Genomic DNA, 23,814 nt, shown 5'->3' with positions numbered 1-23,814 from the left:
GCTGACCAACTAATAGCCCTGATGTCATTTGCTTTTTTTGGATTTCTTATCACGTGTTAATCTTATTTTCATCTGAAAGTTACTAAATCATTTTGCATTTGTTAATGAAGGCCTGCTAAGAGTGTGAAAAAGATGATGACTAATCTGAACAAGAGGGCGGGATATACTGTTTTTGGATAATTCAGTCTTATAAAAGGGCCGATAACCAAAGCAATGAGGAATTTTGTCACACCACAAATTTTAGCTGAAACAGTATTAGTGACACTGAAATAGAAGTTTGTTAGTTACTAAGGAAGTTACTGCATTGTGAGGTCAAAATTATGTTGCATGTGTATTTGCTTGCAACAGATATGTGGCTTCAGACACTGTATGTGAAATTAGTTTCAAACATTTGGGTTTGTGTTGGGTGTGTTTATGAGAAAGACATGTGGTGCAAGGAGCCTTATGCATGATCAAATAAAATAGGTGTAAACATGAGCATGCATGTGCGTGTGTGCTGTTTACCAGGAAGATGAAGTCAGGTCTCCTGCTGTTGACGGAGACGGGCGATCGGCTGAGCGAGGTGGATGTGTCGTCAGAGGTCTGCGAGGACGGGTGCCGGAAAGTCTGACCAGTCAGCTTGGTGTCGTACAGCTGCTCCTCAAAATCTGCACACACAAACACATGCATATAAAAACCCATGTTAGCATCAACTTTTCTGCAGTGCAAAAAATACACACATGCACCACAGAATAAAAGTGCACTGTCCTGCACAAAGACACAAACTAAACCCACAAACCAGCTATCCTACTGTATTTGCATGGCCAAGAGCAGAGGTCTGGTACGACTGCTGCTTTGCATCACTCTGCAGTTTCCCTCCTGTGTCCCTCCTGTGTCCCCTAGTGCAGCTTCTGCTCTGGAACCTTAAAGGACTCCTTAAGTTTCCTTTTAATCTTCTTGTGAACTCCAGTGCTTTCTCTCCTTTTATTCGTTCCCTCTCTTTAACTCACTCCTCTCTTCTTTCCTTTCTGGCTTTTCCTTCTGCTCATGTTGGACTTTCTCAGTTTCAGTCTTCCTCTTGATATATAACTTCTTCTGCCTCTCTGGCAGCTTAGTCGGTCTCCCTCAGGCCATTGTAAACAAATTCCTAACCCCCACCTCCCCCTTTTTTATCCCACTGCGCACGCACACAGACACAAACCACAGTCCCCATCACAACCCCTCAGCCAATCCCTTACCCCAAAACACACTCTCTACCCACTCCCCACTCTCCACTCATCCCTAAAGCCCTGTAACACACACAAATACACACGCACTCCCAGCACCATCGCACTGACAGCTTCAGTGAAACACCAGTGTCAGTGAGGTACAGAGTTTTGCATTGAACTTGCTCTCCTGGACAATATGGATTCCTCGCTGGAGATGTATGGTTGCCTAGCGACACAAGGGGGCAGATGGCAACAGAGCATGTCCGCACTGCCTCACCCGCCACAGAGGGTTAAATGGTAACCTGTTGATATTAAGGATATAACTGGGTGGCATCACAACATTTGCACGTAAATAAATAAGTAGATAAAAATATTTTTTTTAAAGTTATAACCATCACTACCAGTTATCCGAGTGACTAGGATGGTTTTGATGGTAAATCTGCTGTAATGTTTTACAACACAAAACAGGAAGGGGCAGTGTTAAAGACCTGCAACATCTTTACTTTCACAATCTTTATTCACATCTTTATAGATGTATCACTTGACTCTGCAGTTCACCTTAGTTGTGTGCAGCTTTATAGCATCTCTCAGCTCGTTGCTTAGGTTTTATGGCTCGCAGCTTTACTGGTCTGGTTCACTCTCACTGGTCTCATCAGCGTTTTCAGACATAGCAAACAGCTCTGTTCAAAGAAAAAGCTCTGACAAACTCACTACAGTTTAAACACTGATGATGTTAGCAACTGACTGGTGAACAAAGTGGAGCATTCAGGCACTAACGAACCAAATATTTCCCTCAGGAGCTAGTGGCGAGTAGAACACAGCTAGAAAGATAGTGAATGTTGGTCTTACACTCACTAGGTTTCCAGAAACATGACTCCCAGTTGCTAAGGCTGCTATGTATTGGCAGCTATATGCCATAACAAATGTCTGTTATTTCTGTATCTAGTTAAACAAGGCCTGCTTAATTAACTTGCCTTTGTTTAGTGACTACTGGACTTTCTGCAGTATCAGTATAGTACTACTAGAGCCTAAAGGGTGATGGCATCTGTTTTTAAGCTGTAATAGCCTTGAGGCTCTGCTGCACAAGCTTGGTAAACACATTCAAACATGTAGGTAGTTTACAAAAAGTTTGGCACGTGTCAGATTTCAGTGAGCACAGGCAAGGTGGGGGTGTTTTGGAGCCGTGAATGGAAATTAATCCACAGCAGCAAGACCACAAAATACAAGATAACTATGTGTTTATATATGAGGGTAGACAGTCCACCCACCCACAGACTTTGTGCAGTTCTTAATGGCATTTGGAATCATAGCTGTTGACATTTTTCCTCTGACAAACTAAAAAGTGCCAGCAGCAAGAAAATGTCTTAAGGACCTCACTTTTTCTGAGCACAATTATGCCTTTAAACATCTCAGAAAACATACAACAACTTTTGCACACACCAAAACCTCCGGCGTGGATTAAGATGACGTGCTATGTCAGCTGCCATTTTCAGCACAGCCACTGTGCACTTTGGAAGTTATTCAGCTGTTTAAAAGAGTTTTATAAATTTGAGGATGGCAGCCATTGTTTCACTGAGAAGCGCAATCCTTCAACTAAAATGAAACCAAGACAATGAAAAGGTGGAGTAACAAGGTTTTCACAAGATGAGGATTACACATTGTGGGTTGTTGTGTCCCAAGGTTGACACTGAAAACAAGCAAGCAACATTTATTTATATACAGTAGCACCTTTCTAAACTGAAGTTACACTGTGTTTCACAATAAAACCAAACAGCACTGTAATATAAGACAAACAAAATAAAAATAGACAAAAACCATAACACATATTAAAAAGGGGGTTAGAAGATCTAAGAGATCTACCTGGGGTGTATGAGTGCAAGAGTTTTCAATATATGAAGGAGCCAATGAGTGGACAGCCTTAAAAACAATCCTAAAACAAACTGGAAGCCAACGTAGAGATGCCAAAACAGGGGTAATGTGATCATGTTTCCTAGTATTAGTTAAAAGACGTGCAGCTGCATTTTGAACCATTTGGAGACAAGACGAGGATGCCCATGTGATCCCAAAGCACAGTGCCTTGTAGTAATCCAACCTCCGGCTAATAAAGGCATGAATAGCCTTTTCAAAATCCTGGAAAGAAAGAAAATGTTTAATCTTGGATAACCGTCTGAGCTGAAAAATGTTAATCTTAACAGCTGAGTTTATCTGTAAATCCATCTTGACACAGAATTTTGTTCTCATCTACTTTATGTGGGAAGTACAAATAGTAAGTGGGGGAAAAATGAGCCAATCAATACTCTACAGGATGTGCATCAAACTCTCTCTTTGAAAGCAAACTCTTCTGTTGTCACTTTAAGTCGGCACTTACTGCAAATATTAATGATAACATAAGACTTGTTTGTTCACTGTATTTGCCAGTTCCTCAGAGAACTGCTAGATATTTCACTTTGTAAGAAGACATCCCTGGCTTTTTCTATTCATAGCCATATGAAGCACCAGTTGCTTGTGATAGAGAACTCTCTCTTTTTTAGTGTTAAAAAAAACTGATGAAAAGCAAACTCCCTGACTGCTGCATGCAAAAACAACGGGACCAACCAGATAGTAAACAGTGAGCAGAAGCCAAAACTCGCCTCATCCAGACTGTAGCGGCCCAAAGAAGGGAGGCATTAGCAAGAGTCTGGAGATACTAGAGAAAAACAAACTGATAAAGAGGAAGTAAAAGAGTAAGATGATGAAGATGCAAAAGGGGAAAGGGAAACAGAAGAAAACAAGGCACAGGTTGGTGAGGAAGAGCCAAAGGAGGAAGTGGGGGGGAATGAAGTTAAAACAAGCCTGAGGAAACATATCAAGAAGCAAAAGAGGTAAAGAAGAAGATGGAACAGGAACAAACATGATGAAAAGTAAGCAAATGAACCAAGGGGGGAAAAAACACAGAAATCAAGAAACTAAACTGGATAAAGTGCAGAGAATTGAGAAAATGAATAGGCAGAGCAATAAGAAGAAGGAGGGAGGGACACATTATGAAGAAGCAGCAAAACATTAGGAAAAGGTGGAGGAAGACAGTGCGTGTCAAATAAAGATGAGCATAAGGAGAGGACGGGCAGCAGAAGATATGAAGAAGAGAGAGGAAGTAGTGCAGGGTAAAGACGGGGCAGTTGAAGGTAGAAAAGTTTGAGAAAAGGGATTGAAGTTGGAGAAAAGAAGAGGATGGAAAAAGAGGAGGAAGAGAACTGAAAGGTGGGTGACCCAACATGTTTGAATAATTTCATATGCAAAAGTGTTGAAGCCAACAGGAGGTTTTATATGAGGTAGTCAGGGCCTCTGAGCCCTACCTATACAATCAGAAATATTGTATTATAGGAAGATTACAGGAATATTATACAGGCTTAAACTTATAAACTGTAATCTTGGTTTTATTTTTATGATTGGTCAAAGGTAACTTTATTATCCCCAAAGACACACTAATGGTTATAATGGTAGAGGAAACAAAGCGACGTCTACTATGGTGTACTTTGCAAATTTAAAAAAAGGACTTTACTAGTGGTTAGATGGTTTTAGACATCAGTAATAAGCCATTACAGTATCTAGGAAACCCTTTGGGATGTAGCATCTAGTTAAATCCCAGAGCCTGGCAGTGATTAGCTTAGCATAAAGACTGAAAACAGGGGAAACAGCTGGTCTGGCTCTAGCTGATGCTTAAAAAAAACCTGGCAAGTCCAAAGTTGTTTTGATATATCCATTTATTGAGCATTAATATAGACATTACAACTGATAAACTTCTTAAGCTTTAAATGATTAGAAAGCAACAAAGTTGATTCAAGTTCAGTTGATTAAAAGTAACTCAGTACTCAAGTACCGTATGTTCTACATGCTCTTTACTTGAACTTTTCATTTTATATACTTTATACTTCTACTTTCTTACACTTCAGGGCCAAATACTGTACATTTTACATTTTATTTGACAGCTGTAGTAACAAGTTACTTTGCAGATCAATATTTTATCCCCAAATCATTCAGCTTATAAATGATGTTGTTATAAAATAAACTATTACCAAAAACATACAAAACCTGGAAAATTAGCTCCCTCTTTAGGAAAAACTACAAAAATCAGTTTTCACAGTAATACTTTTGTCCAATTATATTATATGTAAGTTGCCTAAGTTGTTCTCCTACTAAAACTTTAGCTTTTGATACTTTTACTTATTAATGAGGTAGTTTACATGCAGAAAATTTTACTTACGCAATTTTCCCAAGTTACTTTTGTCATCTCCCTCAGCTGCCTTCAGTGACACTTTGGTAGCAATTAAAAACCACTTAGATACAAAATTTGGAACCAGCCACTAGAGTCTGCACACTGACCGATAGAATCTGAGTCCAGCAAGCAGCAGCATTAAAGCAGAAAGAGAGCGGAGGCAAACAGTTGTAGATCCATGCTTCAGATAACAGCCAGGCTTCACTGAGTGCAGCTCGGCTACATGACTGCAGGGTACTGTGGTGGGAAAAAAAGAGGGAGGGAGAGAAGTGATGCTATTGGTGTGTGTGGGGTAAAGGCATGCTGGTCACTCCTACTAATGTACACACACACACAGCGGTTAAGGATACCCCACCCCCTTCTTCTCTCCAGACAAGCAGGCCAAGACTCATGCATCACTAATCTGTAGCCTATATTGTGTGAGTGTGCATGTGTACCTCTCAGTCAGGTGTTTATGTGCATGTACTGAAAAATGTGTTTTGCTCTTATACTCCAAAATATGCACACTGGTTCACATGCTGTATATGAAAATAACTTCAGTGATCATTTAGCAACTCATACTTGTTTCCGTGTGTGTACAGTTCACCCGTTCACACCCAACCATCCATGACAATATGCACCTTAGTTGTGTCAAATCTGGGTCACCCTTTCTTCTCCCCTCTTGGAAGATGAAAGGGTGAAACAAAAATAAACAACACTCCTCTTTCACCACAGCCACAGCATGCGTTTGTCTGTGTACACTACTGTATGTGCACATGGACGTAGGGGTGTGTGTGCTTGCATGCAACAATATTCGCCCCATGTCTTCGTCCTTGTGATTTAACATGCAGAGTTGATCAATCCATTACAGGGGCAGAGGCTGGTGTTTGCTAGAGTGTGTGTTCCGTGAAAATGGACGGTTGTTGTGACCACAGAGGACACTGGGTGGTTAGAGTCCCAGTTTGTGTTGGTCACAAAAAACAGTGAGAAGGGTTCAGATTTAAATATCAGGCACAACTTTTGGTCCTAATCCTTGTCAGTTATTGAAGGAATATTTTCAAATGACAAATTGTTTTTATTGGAAAGTCCACAGAGTGAGGGCACGTACTAAGGAAGGAAGCTGCTTCTGTAGTATGTTCCTTGATTCAAGCTTATACAGGTAAGTTGGGCTTTTGTTTCTGATTCATTATTGTTCATGTGAGAGATTCTGGTAGTGCTGGCAGCTCTGATTCTAATCTTTCATCCTATTTACATTCAGCTCTCCAAGCTTGTGGAACTGCAAACATCAAAATAAAAAGGTTTAATAAGAGGTTGACACCACACATACTGTTTTTCTGGTTTGCTTCTTCCAGTTTTATCCTGGTTCGATGACTGAAAATACCATCCTATCTCATTCCTGTGACTTTGACACCCTATCCTTTATCAGTCCCAACTAATTGCTGGATTTCTTTTTCAAGGGGATCAACATGAGAATCTGAGTGGGACAAAATACAACAGGAAACACTTGTACATTTTTAGATAATAATATTCTACAGCCCATGGTTTTGGTTCTAGTCAGTATGAATGGGTCTATACATAGAGTTATGACTTTTCTTTGAACAAATAGTGTTCATGCATTTTGTCCCTTTGTTGAAATGACATATAAAGCAAAACAACTCGTTTTTCTTGTACACTGATATAAACTATACAGTGAAACTCCTCTCCTGTCTTACAGGAACTGCAAACCCATGCTGGAAACATGACTAATCTGTAAAAAATGGTAGATAACCTCAGCCCCATGTCTGATTTACCAGGTTCATTCGAAGTTTTAGCAGGTTGGCTTAAATACAGATGCCACTGAATCGCCTCATTTAAAGGTGTCACGCTTCAGCCTGTATTTGAAAAACCTCTCTAAAAGACCTCTAAGGAAATAAACAAGACAGACAAGTTTGTCTTTCCTGATTTACAGCGATGTCACTCCAACAAAAAAACTCTATAAAGAGAGAATTGGAAAACAACAAAGAGAGTGGGTCAAACTGACTCTTTTCTGAAGGGAAAGGCAATATTTTGTGCTTCAGAAACAAACAAACAGAAAATAAAAGGTCAATCAGTAATAAAGGTATAAACAATCTATAAATCCTTATTGTCAAAGGTACCGCTCCCAGGCTGTATATCAGTATGACAACAAGGACTCACTTAAGCTCCGTTCGGGAGACAATCCTGTCCAAAAATACTAAATGCCTGCTTTAATTTAATGCTGTGTTAACAAACCATTTGCATAAAGTGAATGTAAAAGTCCATTTAAATCAACAGATGATAAAAATGGGTGACAGCCAGGGTTTGGGTGATGGGAGGTCTTTAAAAGTGTTCTACCTCAGCTACTAATGTGGACTACATGCTGCACAGGCTATATAAATACTGCTTACTGCTACAAGAAAGGGTTCAAAATCCCTCAATAGCAACAGCCTGTGTTTCTCACTGCTTCTCCTGCATCAGCACTCTCTACCACTGTACCTGTTCACTAAAGCGTATTGACCCCTGTAAAAACCTTATCATCCTGCAACCATCACAGCGACCAATGACTCGGATCTACTTTCACACAACTGAAGGGCCACTGTGACATTTTATAGTCAGGCTAGTGATGACAGGGAAACTGTATCAGGCTGTTTTCATCGTGGCTGGCATCGATTCAGATGCCAGTCTGACACAATTAAAGGGTTACTGTGACATTTTAAAGTTGGGTTGGTGATATCTCATCATCTTGCATTGTCCGTGGTGATGAAAGGTTGCAGTATTGGCACTTTAAGTACTGAGGAGAGTGCTGCTATGTGAGATAAGATATGGTAGGATAAAATGAAACTTACTGGTCCACAGAAAGAGAAGAAAAGGCAATAAAAAGGATATGGTAAAGACTATAGATGGTGTGACTGCTAATTCAAGCGCTGAACTCTAATTCTGGTCTTTAGCTTTAAATAAGGAACGTTAACAAGAGACAGCTAATGCTTATCTACCTCCATGCACTAAGGATACCATTGACCTCCGCTGCTTATGTTTACTGAAGTGTGACACTCTCAACTGTATTGAAAGTGTGTGTTAAAGCCACTATCATTTTGTCCACATCATCATTTTATAGTTCACAGTGTGCTATGACCTTTAGAGGGCTACAGAGGCATTACGTGGTCTCTGATCCCTACTGAAATGATGACACTGTTTGTTAATGATTTCCAAAACTGTAACAAATCACTATCAAAAATCTGTTTCATGAGGTGAACACACAAGGTTTGGTTAGGACTATGCACAAAAACAACTCAGTTAGGTTTAGGAAAATGGGCTTGGTGAAAATGACTGCTTTGCTAAGGTTGTTGTCTTGGAAAGGTTGTTCTGTTGGTCTTTAGATAACCAGCATTGAGCCAGCAATATTGAGAAGGCTCTTTTCTGTCTTAACATGACAATGCCCCTAAAACAAAATCTGTCCATAAGAACTTGACAGAGCCCTGACCTGAGTCCAGGTGATGAACAAGTGTACTGACTGTGAGCCAGGCCTCATTGCAAGACAGCAGTACTTGACCTCACCAATGCTCCCGTGTCTGAATGGGAGCAAATCCCTGCAGCCAGGTTTCAAACTGTTGCAGAAAACCTTCCCAGATAGGCGGAGGATGTTATAATGACCATAGTTTTAGATTGACAATCGCACATGGGTGTAACGGTTGGACATCTACACACTTCTGGCCATGTAGGGTGTCTAAAACCACAGCGATATCTACAACAAGCTTCTCTCATCCAAGCATGGCCCACATTCCCATACTCTTATCTCAGGCCCTCTGGCTACAGTTTGACCAACAGCAGTTTAGATGACAGCAAAGAGCTGTTGTTCAACACTGAGAGAGTCAGTGTGTGCACACATCTCAAACCCCTATACCAACCAAATTCTCTGGAGTACATCTAGTTCTCATCCACATTTACTCAGATGGTATTTTCAGTAATGAAATATGATTGACAGATATGGGTATTCCTAGTGTATATAACACTCCAAACCATATTACTGATAGAATCATGTATGAATAACCAAGTTTCTTACCCAAAAACACACACATATGAACATTAAAAGCTGCAGCAGGTGACATTATCAGTTGGTGAGTCAAGTGTGGACCGTGCCAGGTGACCCTCACCCTGTTTTGGTGCAGAAACTCTCCAATGAGGAGCTACAAAAGGCCCACTCCAGTACTAAATTTCAGGTTAATGTTAATGGAAGAACAAACAGACAGTACACAAGTAGCAGAATTACAGCATGCGGCAGACTATAATGGTTGCAGCAAATCAAATTGGGCCTGAAGACATAAGCATCTTTTGTGTGGAACAGAGCCTTTGTATAATTCAAACAAGAGTCATAAGATTAGAGTGAAATGACTCGGCATATGCGTGAATTTGTACAAAGCACATTTACCTACACTAAAGAGAATGTCACCGAAATATGTCAAGTGTTGAGGAGGTGGTAAAGTATGAATATTTGAGTGTTGCTTAATGGATTGTTGTAAAATTACAGAGCAAGTATGCGCAAATAGTCCGTCTGGCCGTAATGGATGACACTAGCTAAACTTCAAACACAAAGTTCACTGTTAATGTGCCAAAAAAATATTTTTCTGTTGATTAATGGAGTGCAGAAAAAAAATACAATGCACAATGCAAATCTGGCTGCTGTAAATCTGTCTGCAGAGGAGGGACAACTTTCATAAATATACAGAGTCGAAGGCAGAGAAGAAGCAAAGGCAGAACCAGAAAGAAAAAAGTGTTGTGCAAATCCAGTACAGAATACAATATATCTGCCTTCAGTGGCGTATAATATATTACTGCCACGGAGCAGCATGTGAATATAGGAGCCAAACTAATCTTGAACAAAATGTGTAGAGCTCAGTGTTGTAAATATAAATGAAAACATTACGCCTTGTATTGCAGAATGTTGGTAGGAAATATAAAATGTTATTAGCAGTTCAAAATAAAAATGTGTAGCTTCTTACATCCATCCATTCATCCATTTTCTACCGCTTAGTCCCTGAACGGGGTCATGGGGTGGGGGGTGGGGGGATGCTGGAGCCAATCACTTCTTACAATCACATTCAAAACTATTCACAGAACTACATGACGCATGTGAAGCAATCCTGATCAGAGCATGTTATCTGGACCTACCCTGTCCAAGGGTTCATGTCCAAGAGCACTACTGGACAGTGGTGGTAGTTTTATGACTGAGTGGCTCTCTGATGAAGCTGCCTAACAAGCCAGTATGGCCAGGCACTGCAGCTTAACTGGAGCAAATACAGTGATGTAGGATAAGACTGAAGAATCTTCTAAAGGTTTCTGAACTGCTAACTACTACTGTAGTAGGACTAGTGGAGCTAGACAAACAGGGATAAGGCTTGGCCCATTCAAGCAAGTGGTGCTTAGCTGAAGCAAATACAATGAAGCTGGCTCAGGCCGCCAACTATTTACTCTTTGCTTGGACGTGCAGGAAAGTATGCAGGTCAAAGGGCGGGTAGATTAGAGAGAAAGGTATTGCCTGTTACACAGATTTACAGTATGACAGCACAGTCTGATACCTATTGCACGGCCCAGTGACAGGTCAAAGCATCATCTATCATAGACACTGAGCTTCCATAGGAATACTCACCTAACTTTTGGGACATTTAACTATGCATTGATAACTGCAGGACACTGCAGAAAATGTGATTACCATGTTTATTTTTTTAACTCCTACCACTTTTTAGTTCATTTGGCTATTTAACTTGCCACCTATTCATGAGCTGAGAAAGAACCCTGCAGGAGTCCAAAATTATCAACAGTTTGAGATGGGAAATCACATGTGAAAGATGACACTGTTGCCACTGTTGTGATATCAAATGTCACAAATGTGTAATGGGAATATCTAATCAACAAAATCATTATTATCACATGACTGTGTAGGGAGGAGTTCTAACAACCCAAAATTAACCTTTCCTAAGCTCAAACAAGTAGCAAATCATTTGACCAGGATGAAAAAGGTTCCCTAAGCTTTAGGAGGTACTTGTTTTATTCATGCTTTTATTTCTAGTTTTATTGACTATTGTAACTCCCTTTATGTGGGCATAAATCTATCATCCTTAGATCATCTGCAATCGGTCCAAAATGCCGCAGCCCATTTATTATCAGGTACTTGCAAAAGTGAGCACATTACATCTATTCTTGCTTCACTCCATTGGCTCCTGGTATGGTTCTGGATTCATTTTAAAATACTTCTTCTGACCTATAGCGTCTCAAATAGTGCTGCTCCCTCTTATATCTTCGATCTTTTACACTCCTATGTTCCTACTAGAATGCTTAGGCCTAAGGACCAGATGCTTCTAGTATCCCGAAGGTCCAGTGTCTTGGTTTTTAAAAGCAATGTCAACCAAGAATCTGTATTCCGTCCTTTTCTTCTGAGCAAGTGGTCAGACTTGATTATGATTTAACAAAATACTCACAAATGAATTAATTGAAGACTTACATATTAAATCAAATGTGCTTAATGAAGTAAATAATAAAGCATTTGGACAAAAGGAATCCATTTAGGACACAAAACAGACCATCAGAAACCCCAATATGCTAATCGGTCTGTGGTGTGCTGTTGTAATGAGAGGGAACACTGGCCAGATTTCACTGTTGCCTACTTAGCAGCAACAATGAAATAAATCTCACACAAATCTTGCTGCCGTGGGGGAGCTGAATCTCGGCAGAGAATGTAGCAAAACCGTCTAACGCCAGAGGACAACAGCCAGCTTCATAAATATGGAGGGCAGGGTGTTGAGGAGCGGGAAAGAATATGAATATTTTACTGAGGCCAGTGGGAGAGTGATGGTGAGGATGGTCAGAGAGCGTACAGCTGGTTGCTTTGGTGTTGCGTAACACACACCCAAAACAGACGGACACTGGTATACAAAGTGAAAACACACAAAAACACACACTCGGGCATACTGCTCAGCAAGTAGGAGCAAACAACAGCACACACACACACACAAAACTACAAAGAGACATAAATGATCACAGACGACAGAAAAGATGAATGGCCCCACATAATTCAACTCATACCCACACACACACACGTTGCTGTTGTCCACCCACTACTCTAATCATCTACCTTATTTCCATTATACACAAGATGCAGCTCGTCTGAGACAGTAACTGTCTTAACACACAAGCAGCATAAAGACATGACAGTGAAGAAAAGGGAAAAGAGGCAGAAAGCGATGTACAGTAGGAGGCAGCATACTATACTGTACAAGCTACAGCTGCACACAAACATCTCCTCAATCAAAGCAATGTTACCCTGATGAACTGCTACATTTTCTTGTTTGTTCCAAAATAAAAGACTTTTTTTTAAAAATGCCAGGTAATATATGTACAGTATGTTTTCCTTTTTGCTGACAAGTATTAATTCTTCTAACAAGCGCTGAGCAGCCAAAGCGCGGTACAGTATGTTTTATCCCTCTAGAGCTGCACTGATGTCCGACAACTGTTAAATGTAGAGCTGGGCGACCAGGCCAAAATCACATCTCTATTGCTTTATCAAATACTTGAATTACTTAGAGCATGTACCTCTACTTAAATAATGAGTGAAAGTCTGCTAACCAATTCATCTGCTCCCACTGTCTGAGGTTTCTGACAAGCAATCATCCTGACATCTGCAGATACAGCTAGCATTAGTTACCACACTACAACAATAGACTGTAAAAGTAGAATGTGCACACTGCAAGTCAGCTCCCACAGCTCAGTCTTTTGAGACACTGTATTATCTCATCAACAGTGATAGCAGATTAGCGAACAGACAATCGTTAGTAGTGCGCACACACATCTCACTGACTGTAGTTTTGCTTAATACAGTGGTTGTGTTACTTACAGTTGATTGAAGACAACAACAGGCTACACAGGTATATTGCATTTGCACTTAAATGACAGCTGATGCATGGACAAGTTCACGTTCACTGCCAGTTACTCAGCATTAAACCCTGCAAATTATGCATATGGTACTCAAGTTTCCGACTTTCCAAATGTGCCCATTGTGTATATGTTCATATAAAAATACTTGCTTAAAAACACTTCCATGTCAGCAGTTCAAGGCTATAACACTGAAAAACCTCCACACTTTTGAGTATGTAGCGTGCTAACATGCTTCACAGCTGATAAAATAGCCCAAAGTAATAAAGTTTAGTTCTTAAATGCTCCTGCCAGCAATGACACTTAACCAGAAGTGAAAGCTGCTCTGTTTGTTAGTCACGGTTGGCTGAGACGTTATAGCTCTGCGCTACAGTTCCCTAGATTATGAGTTTGAATCTACCTTGTTCTGTACTGAAATATCACTTACGCAATTTTGTATCACTACAGGTTACACTGACATGAGCTAAAAGCCTGAATGCACTTTGCTGCTGTCTTTCAAGAACACCAACTGTGTGTTATCCACAGCCATACTGTAAATAGTCCCGAGCATACGTACTAAGTACTCCTGTTTGGTTAACATTTGCAAACAATACAATGCGGAAGTGTCTGAATTACTGAGCCTGTTTTATAATGAAATTACAGTTGTAGTAAAAAAAAAAAAATACCCTCCTTCAATTCTGATTTTATTCATCAGGGGTTAAAAAACACTTGTTGAGACCTCACCAAATTCTATAAACAACAACAAAAAACATATGACCACAAAAACCCCCAACAGATTTCAGTATGTGGTTTCCCAAAAGTAAACCAACATTCAGGAATCAGGTGGGAAAATAAAAGTACACCCTATAATTCAGTAACATGTAGAACCACCCACAGCAACAATAACTTGAAGAAAACATTTTCTGTAGGAGTTCTAGAAAAATGTTCTCTACAATATTGCTTCAATTCATTTGTTTATGCACAGCTCTCTAAGGATCCTGCCACATCATGTCAGTGGGGTTGAGGGCTGGACTTGGACTTGGCTTTTTTCTTCTTCAGCCACTCAGATGATGATTTACTGGTGTGTTTGGGATCACTGTCCTGTTGTATGACCCAGTCTTGGCCCAACTTATGCTGCTGGACAGATGTCCTCACATTTGTCTCAGGAGTATTCTGGTGTGGAGTTCATTTTGTCTCAGTGGCTGGAAGTTTCCCAAGACCTGTGGCTGCCAAACAAGCCCAAATCATCAGCCCTCCATCACCATGCTTGACAGCTGGATATGAGGTGTTTATAGGGTTATGCTGTGTTTAGTTTTCACCAAACACAGAGCTGTGTATGATGAGCAAACAGCTCCACTTTAGTCTCATCAGCCCAAAGGATGTTGTTCCAGAACTGCTGTGGCTTGTTCAAATGTCGTGCTGCCATATTCCTTCTGGAAAGAAGGGGCTTTTTCCTAGATCCCTTTTTGTGAAAGCAATACTTGTTCAGTCTTTTTCTAATTCTGCTGTCATGAACATAAACAATTTATGTGCTTAGTGAGGCCTGCGGGCCACATGGTGTACAGCAGCGCTTGGGTTTTTCTTTACATCTCTGACCATTAAATGATCAAACTGATGAGCACCGACATGGCTGACGTCCTTTTTTCTTGGCATGATGCAGACACACACGTCAATGCTCCAGAAGACCGAACTGCCAAATGTTCTGCTTTTATCAAAGTACAGCAGTCACACTTCTTAATGGTTGACTCATCCTGTGCATTTGATTAGTAACACCTCGCTGCTGATTACTCTCTTAAAGATTGTGGAAGCAGGAAGGGTGGAGTTTTGTTTTTCCCACCTGGTTTCTGAATGCTTACTTTTGGGAATGATCGCATATTGAAATCTGTTGTGTTTGCTGTTGTTACCAGAGGTTTTTTTTTTTTCAGGTTTATAGAAGTTGGTGAGGACCACACAAATGTTCATAGGCCCTGAGAAATAAAAACTGATTTGAAGGAGGGTGGAGTTTCTTTTTACCATGACTGTATACATTTGTGACCCCTTATATTTACATTGCCAGTGGGAACCAGTAGGTTTACACTGGATTAAGAGAAACTAACATATGGTTGATTTTGGTTCTCCCATGGAATGTGTTGACAGTAAATAAAAAAGGTAGAAAACATTATCCTTTAACTCTGAAGATATAAAGCATGTCCAAGATGTGAATCATATAATGTAATGTTTCACTCCCTCCCTCAGAAGTTTGTTCAAGGTTCTCATCATTCAGCTAAAAACCTACTCTGATTGTTTTATTGGAAAGGCCGAGCAAAGGGCGAGACAGCATGAGTCACATACACACTGAGGAAGAGAGGAGAGAGAGCGAGAGATAGATACAACTGGCAGAAAGGAAAACAAAGACAAACAGTGGTACCTGAAAACAAATGGAAACCCTCACTCCCATGAGCACTAGTTAACAAATGGAAACCCTCACTCCCATGAGGAGTGCATACAAACACACACACACACACACAGCACCCTCCATAAACAAGACGTTAATGTTAAAATGAGAAATGACAGCATTCCACCGTAAAAACAAAAACAAGACAAAGTTGCAACCACTGACTACTAACTAAACTGTAAACACACATGTACAAATGCTTCTTTCTACACACAGCAGAAATATAAAGCCACAAACACAGAGAGCCAATCGCATATAGCAACCCTACCCTATACACATGGACAAAATCACCTTAAATTACATTTTGCTGCAAGGTGAGTGCAACACACGCTGTCAGTGTTCCTATGGGCTTACATGCAAACACACACCCTACAGTACTATATAAATACAAGGTAACGGGGGAAATCTAACACACACACCCTCTCACAGAGCTTATCTGCATGATAACACAGACACACTTGAGGTGGTCAACACACACCTATTACCAACACAGTTCAATGCCACACATGCATGTAAACACTGTCACTCGCCTCCGCTTCTCCCTCCTCGCCTTTCCCACCTACTCAAAACACAGTACACATTCGATTCGACCCCCCCCACCCCAGCGCACACACAAACACATCCACCCACGCTCGCCACCACCCATCCGATCCCCCTCTCTTCCTCTCCGTCCATCGTTACCTTGCAGCAGGCTCTGGAGGTTGAGCTGTGCCTGCTGGTGCAGCTCTTCAACACAGTCCGGCCTGCTCCATGAGCCGAACACGTTCACGCTCTGTTGCCATGGAGACCTGAAGTGGGCCGCGCCGCCGCTGCTGCTGTGGTTGCCATCGCCGTGGCTGCTATTGCTGCTGCTGCCACCGCGCCTTCCGCTCTCTGCTTCTAGACCGCTGGTGGCTGGAGGCAGAGGGAGGACAGAAATGAGAGGGAGGAGGGAAATATGTTGGGAGGAAGTGATGGATGGAGGGAGGAGAGAGGGAGGGTGGAGTGAGGGGAGGGAGGAAGTGAAATAAGGAGAGAAATAAGATTATTGAGAGTGAGGTGGAAAGGAAAATCAGGAGGAATAATAGAAAAGAGAAAGAGAAAGGGAAGAAGAAGGAAAAGAGAAGCCAGGAAAGAAGGGGAAAAGGTGAGTGACAGGGATAAGAGAGAAAATTGGAGGTAGGAGAAAAGGGGTGAGGAAGAGGAAAGGAGAGAGGGAAAGGTGAAGAGAAAAGAGGAGGGGAAGGTGAACAAATGAGGGGAACAAAATAGAAGAATGATGGGAAGAGCAAAATAAAGATGAGGCAAGAGAGAAAAGGAGGGATAGAGGAGGAGAAAAAGGGGTGGATGCAGAGAGAGAGAGGGAGAGAGAAAAAAAAACAAAGTATGAATTCACATAACTAATACCCAGAGACATAGATTACATAACATAGTGTGTTGTCAGGGAGAACAAGCACCTAGGAAGGAAGGAGGGGTAGAGGGAGAAAGAAAGAGGGATTAGGGAGGGAACAAGGAAGGGAGGGTTGGGAGGAGAGGTAGAGAACAGATTTGAAAGGGAAACAGAAAGAGGGAGAGCTTAATTAGGAGGGAAAAAGAGTTAGAGCAAGATAGAGGGGCTGTCACAGGCTAAGAGAAAGAGGGAGGGAGGAAAAGGGGAGAAGGAGGGATTAGGGCAGGAAGCATGAGGAAAGAAAGAGACAAAGACTGAGACTGTGGCATTAGGGAGAAAAAGAACACGAGTGAGAGGAGGAGGGAAATATGGATGACATTTAAAGGAAGGAGAACAGAGGAATGAAGGTAGAGAGAGTTTGTGATTTGAGAAAAAGAGGAGGAGAAAAGGGCTAAAAATAAAAAAAGGAAGGAAATGTCGGCCCATGTCACTATCAACCCTCCAACACAAACAGACAATCAAAACAAATCATCCCGTGCAAACATAAACGGTCATTCAATGTCAACACGAGTGAGATGTCGCCTTGAATCAGTGCTGATGAAATAATTTGACACATCTAGCAGCTGATAAAACAACGCTAACAAACACAGGAAATCCAAATGTGACAGCAGCCACTGAGTAGTTAGGCTTTTTAAAGAAACACAAACTTTCTGAAAGGGCACAGACACCAAGGATGGTCACAGAGTAGAGATACCAGTCAACAGTTTATTACTTAGTATTGATAATGGACAATTATGCAAAATCACAGATTAGGTTTAATAGTGTAACCATCTTGGGTTCACCTGAGCAGATCCAGTAAGAAACAATAAATGCAACAACAGGCCTAGCTTCATGTCCATTAGCAACCGCTCCTTTTTATTTTTGTTTGCACATGCTAAAAGCCAAAGTTCACCAACAGTAACAGCAACCCACAGGTGACGCATCATTTCCACTGCAGGAAAAAAAAAAACTCATAATAATACAGAGCAATTATTGAACATGCAACGCCAGTGATTTAAAAAATACTAATTCCTATAACATGTTCACATGTCCACTACAGGATTAAAGTTTGGTCGCCAAAATACTTTGTAAAGACAAGTGAAAGAGCATGAATAAAAAAACAAAAAGTCATGGTCTGAAATAGGAGTGTAAATGGTGACACTACTTTGTGCATTAACACCAACCACTGGCATCAGCCGTACAGGACAATGTGTCCTGCCTAATGGCCTGATGTGAGCATACGTTGCAGGGAGAATGTAGGCATTATCACATGAATTATCATATCTTATATAGTGCATTCAAATGATCCCACAATGCAACATTGACAGTAATGAAGAGATTCCCACAGTGAGCTACAATCATGCATTGTGCATGACCTGAATAGCAACTAAAAAGGTGTTTTGACAACTGAAAACAACACACTATAGAACGTTCTCAATAGCGTTCCCATTGAAGAAACGTGGTATTTGCTGCTCATACTGTAAAGCAATTCCCATCTCTCTTACATTTTTTGTATTTCTGCAGTGTTCTTCTATCTACAATGACACACAAACAATGAGTGTGTTTACATACACTACAGATACATACAGCACCCTGGTTAGATCCCGGTTTTTGGAGCACCCTGGTTATGTGTTGCACCTGTAAACCTCATATCTGGCTTGAGTGCCCAGGTTTGACAACCCTGTATTTGCTGTGATACTCTAATAGAAACCGGGATAATGTTGTGCACCTTTTTCAGGTGTGCAGGTGAGTAATGCACCAGTTAGTCAGTAAAACAAAAACTACGATGGTCGGTAATATCACACTAACAGACATACTGTAAAGCAGCTAAAAGACTTTTCTTCAGTGTTTTAACATTAAATGATCTTTCACACTGCATCGTAGAACAGGGTGACCTGCCCTTTGATTAAGACAGGCTGTGTTGTTACACAAATGTCAGGCCCTACTACAGGAAATGTGTTCATGTCAGTGACAACTGCTCAGCAAACTGCTGAGATCCTTAGCTAAACGCCAAAATATAAATGTTGACCTCAACACGTGTGTGGGAAGAATCTCTGAAGAGAATGCTCCGAATCTATGTCTTCATTTGAAGCCTTCCTAAAAAAAAACTGAAAGAACACTGCAGTCATCCTGCAGCCAATCCACCGGCGCTATCACGTCTTGTTTGCTCTGAAACAGACGGCTCCCTCTCACAAAACCCAACGTACTGTATGGAATCGCAATTTCACCCTCCCGACTCCCGGCTTCATCTTCCTAAGCTGCTTTCACACAATCATGTCCCTCCAGAGAGAGCGACTGCTTGTGATACAGAAGTGCACGTCAGTTAGCATCAGCCTCAGAGAGGAGGACAAAGGCGATCTTGCATGACTTATAACAAACAGCGTATATTCTCACTTTTTTCATTTAGAGCTTTAAATACATTCATTTTGAGTAAGTCTACCACTCATTTGTTTTTCATTATTTCTTTCTAAAACTAAGCTTTGTGTACTGGCTGAATGCACTGTGTTGTACGTCTCGCTATGAGCGACTGTAAATATCCAATTAGGGAAATTTGGGTTTAGAGTGAAGATTCACCCAGCAGAGTTTACTGTACTGTATGTGTCATAACTCTGCTGTTCAAAAATAGTTCTCTATGTCCTGTATGTTAAATATACAGTCAAAAATCATTTTGAGCTGTTGGAATTTGAAATTATACTGACACAATGTATTTTAACATATACATTGGCACGGATTTAAAGCACACTTAAGGCACATGGACATTATTTTTATTGAATCTGCACCCTGCAAATAGTCACCCTTGCGCTTTAGGTAAATGCATTTTTCTGCACAAAACCAGGTCTGCTCATGCTGCCCATTTTGATCAATGACAAAAAGAAAAACCTGACTTATAGCTAGTGTTGTAGCTCAGTTCCAGGACTTGGACCTGAACAAAATAAGATGTTTCAGCCTTAGTAAAAGCAAAGCACTTCAGCTTAGCTACACAGTGGTGGAAGCTGATACTGTGTTCAGCTCTACAATAGGAGCTGCATGACTTTCAGGATTTCTTTTGAGCTGTCAGTTCTGATACAGAAGTCAACTCAGTGTTGACTGTTCACTAATGATGTCATCGAAACACACTGGATACTGTGGTGAGTGCTTGATAAGTCAAAGATATTAACCAAGTGTGAGCGGCCTTCCCAAAGTCACAGTTAAAGCATCTTAAAGTGCTGTATTAATTGTACATCATTTCTAAATACATCTGCAATCTAGAAGAGTCTCTTTAACTTAAATATCAATGGATATTAAAACAGGAGTACTTCCTACCTATTTGGACAGCATTGCTGTGTCAGCTGTGAAAACCATATACCCCACCATGGATCGAAGGACACAGTGGAGCTACTAGAGCTTCACAGATGCTAAATCCAACACCGAGTTTTTGAAGATGTGAGAAAAAATTAAATATATGTTCAAGTGTGGGTGAGTGTGTCTGTGTGTGTTTGTGAGAGTTAGGTAATATGTGCTACAGTCACACAAGCCTCAGGTGTTTCTGAAAGTGTGGTACAAATTACTGTATACACACGAGAGAGAGAGAGAGAGAGAGAGAGAGAGAGAGAGAGAGAGAGAGTGGCTGTGTGTGTGTTAACTACCTTGTCATCATACCTTTGAGACATCACAGTTACTGTGACTGTGTGGATTTCTCACTGTTCTTGCTGCACATAAACACAGCACAGAGTCATCATCTACTTAACAAGGTTTTTCACAGACTGAAAGCCTGACAGGATTCAGTTAAAAGGTACATCACACAACTGGAATTGTTAAAAAATGTCACAGGGACCATAGCACAACTGGTCAAACTACATAAAATGATCCGACTCTGGGCTGGTGATTGTAGACTTCCCTGTATTACTCTGCCTTGACAGTGGGTTTCTCCTCATCTATGACAGCTACAAGACACAGGAAGAAGACAAGCTGTCACTGGATTCAAGACCATGAAAAAGACAGTTCCTCATAAGACTAGAAAAGAACACAACCCGTCACCTCATAAGAGAAAAATTCAATGTACTGTGGCCATGATGTGCCAATCAGGGAGCAAGTTCTGCTTTTCAGGGATGCTAATGCTCGAAAAAATAACAACAGTATAAACTTTCACACCTCACTGAAAACAAGCTGGGATTTGTTGCTACCTGTAAAATATACATCAAATTTTGTTGAGCAATTCAAAAAGGTCCAGTTGTGAAATAGATGAATAGACAACTTTGTTGGCTGGCTAACCTTCGCTATAGTTATGTTAGCAATCTGAAAAGAGAGGGAGACTTGTTTCCTTTGAGGTTAACAATTAGTTTCTGAATGAAATCTGAGCAGCAGCCAAACATGCACAGGCTTAAAGTATACAAAGCATACTCATTGCTCCCCGGCGTAGATGTCAGGTTTTTCCCTTCCCTCCCTTATGTAACCACGGTGACATAAAGAGGAAGGAAGATGGAGGGATTGGATGGAAGAGAGACACAAGCCTCGGGGCATCACTGGGCAGATTTATGAGGAAAAGGAAAAGATGGTTTTGGAAAGAAATGTAGTGCAGTGACAGGATGGGTTCACACGTTCAAGCCCACAAAAACCCAACATGCTTATTCATAGTCATGTTCTGTTGAAGTATTGTTGAGGTAAATGGGTCCTGGCTAGATATGGCTAATTATTTTTACTTTTAAAAAGTAAACTTAATATTGGCTAAAAACAGAAAAAACCGCCATGTACAGACCTTTTTCATCACTACTTCCTACAGATATGGAAATGTGTAGCACCAGTTTATCTCTATCCCAAGTCCATAGAGAGTCAGTCACACTCTTACATGCTACACTAGCTTATGTTGCATCACATACATGTACATGAGGAATAATTCAGGCAGGTTACCAAACAGTCGCTGCTACCTGGATGACACAGTGGAACAGTTTAATGCTCTCTTATTCCAAGCCAAAGTCAAAGAAAACACCAGAGTGAGACTTTTGAGGTGCCCACTCTCGCAACAGGGCGGGAGACAGCTAACGTGCACACAAATAACCTCATGAGCACAAGCAAAATGCAGGAAACATCTCCATGTCCAACACATTCAGGTGTGAAAACATTTGAGCCTATAGTGTACTGTGTACACGCAAACACACACAAATGGAGAAATCAAAGAAAAAATATCACAATACACCTACTATGTACTGACACATTCATAAACACACAAATGTCTTAACAACGTGTTGTGTGAAGTTATTTTTCTCTATGGCATATTACTAATTCATTCCCCTCTGTGTGCGTTGGAGTGTCAACAAGGACGACACAGATTTAGACAAGCTGTTATCACCGGACACACACACACACACACACACACAGTCATTTTACCACCCACATTGCACAGATTTTGTGTATACATGATAAAAAAAATACATCTTTGTTTCCTTCACACACTTGTAAAGGAAGTGTAGTGTGGTCGGTGGGCCTGACCTGTGTGTGTGTATTTTTGCATACTGTAGCAGTGTGTATTTGTGAATGACAGGCTTATGAGGCGCTGTTAGCATTAACCCGGCACACAGCATGTTCGTTTACGTCCCAAAATAACACTATACACTGAAGATCCTGACTAAAATAATGTGTGTGAGAGAGTGTGTGTGTGTGTGCGCGTGCAGGTCTTTTTGCTCCTCGTTAATAAAAGCCATACAATAAAACAGATTTACCAGCTACTCTGAGAATGTTAGCTGTCCTTCTGGGTGTCGTTTTCAAAATGAACCAGGCTTCCTGAGCAGCGACGTTATCCACGCCGACCTTTGTTGTTACTCAGTCGTAACAACAAAGGTCGCTGCAGATAATATAGCTGACCTCAGGGTCTCTTTGCTATCAAGGTAATAAAGCACCAGAGCATACAGCGGCAGAGAACAAATCCTACAGTTTAAGTACAGCTGTGTATTGAACCCCAGTGCTTGTCCCGGGAAATATTGGAAGATACTACATCCTAAGTAAGTTAAAAGTGACTGTGTGTTTCAGAAAAGTAAATTAATGAAACACAAAAATATGCAGTTTTGTAGTTTTTTGTGATCACAAAAAACTACAAAACAAAATAGCGCTGTTTTATTTTAAGAATAATTAAAATCTTGTCAAACTGAAACAATTGCAGACATGACCTCTGTAGCTTAATAAAAAAAAAAAAATCCAGGAACACAATGAGCACCGCAGATTTGTGATATCTTGAGTTTTACCTCCCCCCCACATGCTTTATAAGTTAAAAGTGAGTTCCCCATTTTGACTAGTGAGTTTAGTAAAGAGCTAAATCAGCACGACCAAAGTCAGTGAAGTTAAATGTGAGGCTGAATGAGCGACACCAAAATAGCACTCGATGACCTTTGGCTGCTGCTAATCTGAGTCACACGGCTTAGCTCTATAAAGTTGTATCATTTACCAGCTTTCGTGGCTCTGCCCGTGCCAGAGTGGCCCGCTCACCCTGGTGGCTAAACAATTAGCTGAGGTGCCGTGGCACAAAAGGTGCACAGAAAGCCGGGGCTTACTTCTTCCTGTGATGATGAAAGATGTTGAGGCGTGTGCCAGATTAGATTTGTGATGCATAGTGGCAAATACAGTATATATATATATATCTAGATATAGATATAGATACAGATACATCTATATATACTGTATATTA

General features: G+C 40.9%; 1 protein-coding gene across 6 annotated transcripts in view; it reads right to left on the bottom strand.

The window, feature by feature from the left end:
- nhsl2 (NHS-like 2) overlaps positions 1–23,814 on the bottom strand; it is a 92,710-nt gene that overhangs the window by 15,926 nt on the left and 52,970 nt on the right. For all 6 annotated transcript variants that reach the window (XM_020623714.1, XM_020623715.1, XM_020623718.1 and 3 more), the window contains exons 2-3: positions 16,433–16,645; positions 505–647 (exon numbers count right to left, since the gene is read on the bottom strand). In XM_020623714.1, the coding sequence (XP_020479370.1) occupies positions 505–647; positions 16,433–16,645 (356 nt within the window). The remainder of the gene's footprint in view (positions 1–504; positions 648–16,432; positions 16,646–23,814) is intronic.

This window comes from Monopterus albus, unplaced genomic scaffold (assembly GCF_001952655.1).
Source record: "Monopterus albus unplaced genomic scaffold, M_albus_1.0 scaffold308.1, whole genome shotgun sequence".
Classification (NCBI taxonomy): domain Eukaryota; kingdom Metazoa; phylum Chordata; class Actinopteri; order Synbranchiformes; family Synbranchidae; genus Monopterus; species Monopterus albus.
The sequence above is the reverse complement of the archived record's forward strand: the minus strand, read 5'-3'. Positions and strand labels throughout refer to the sequence as shown.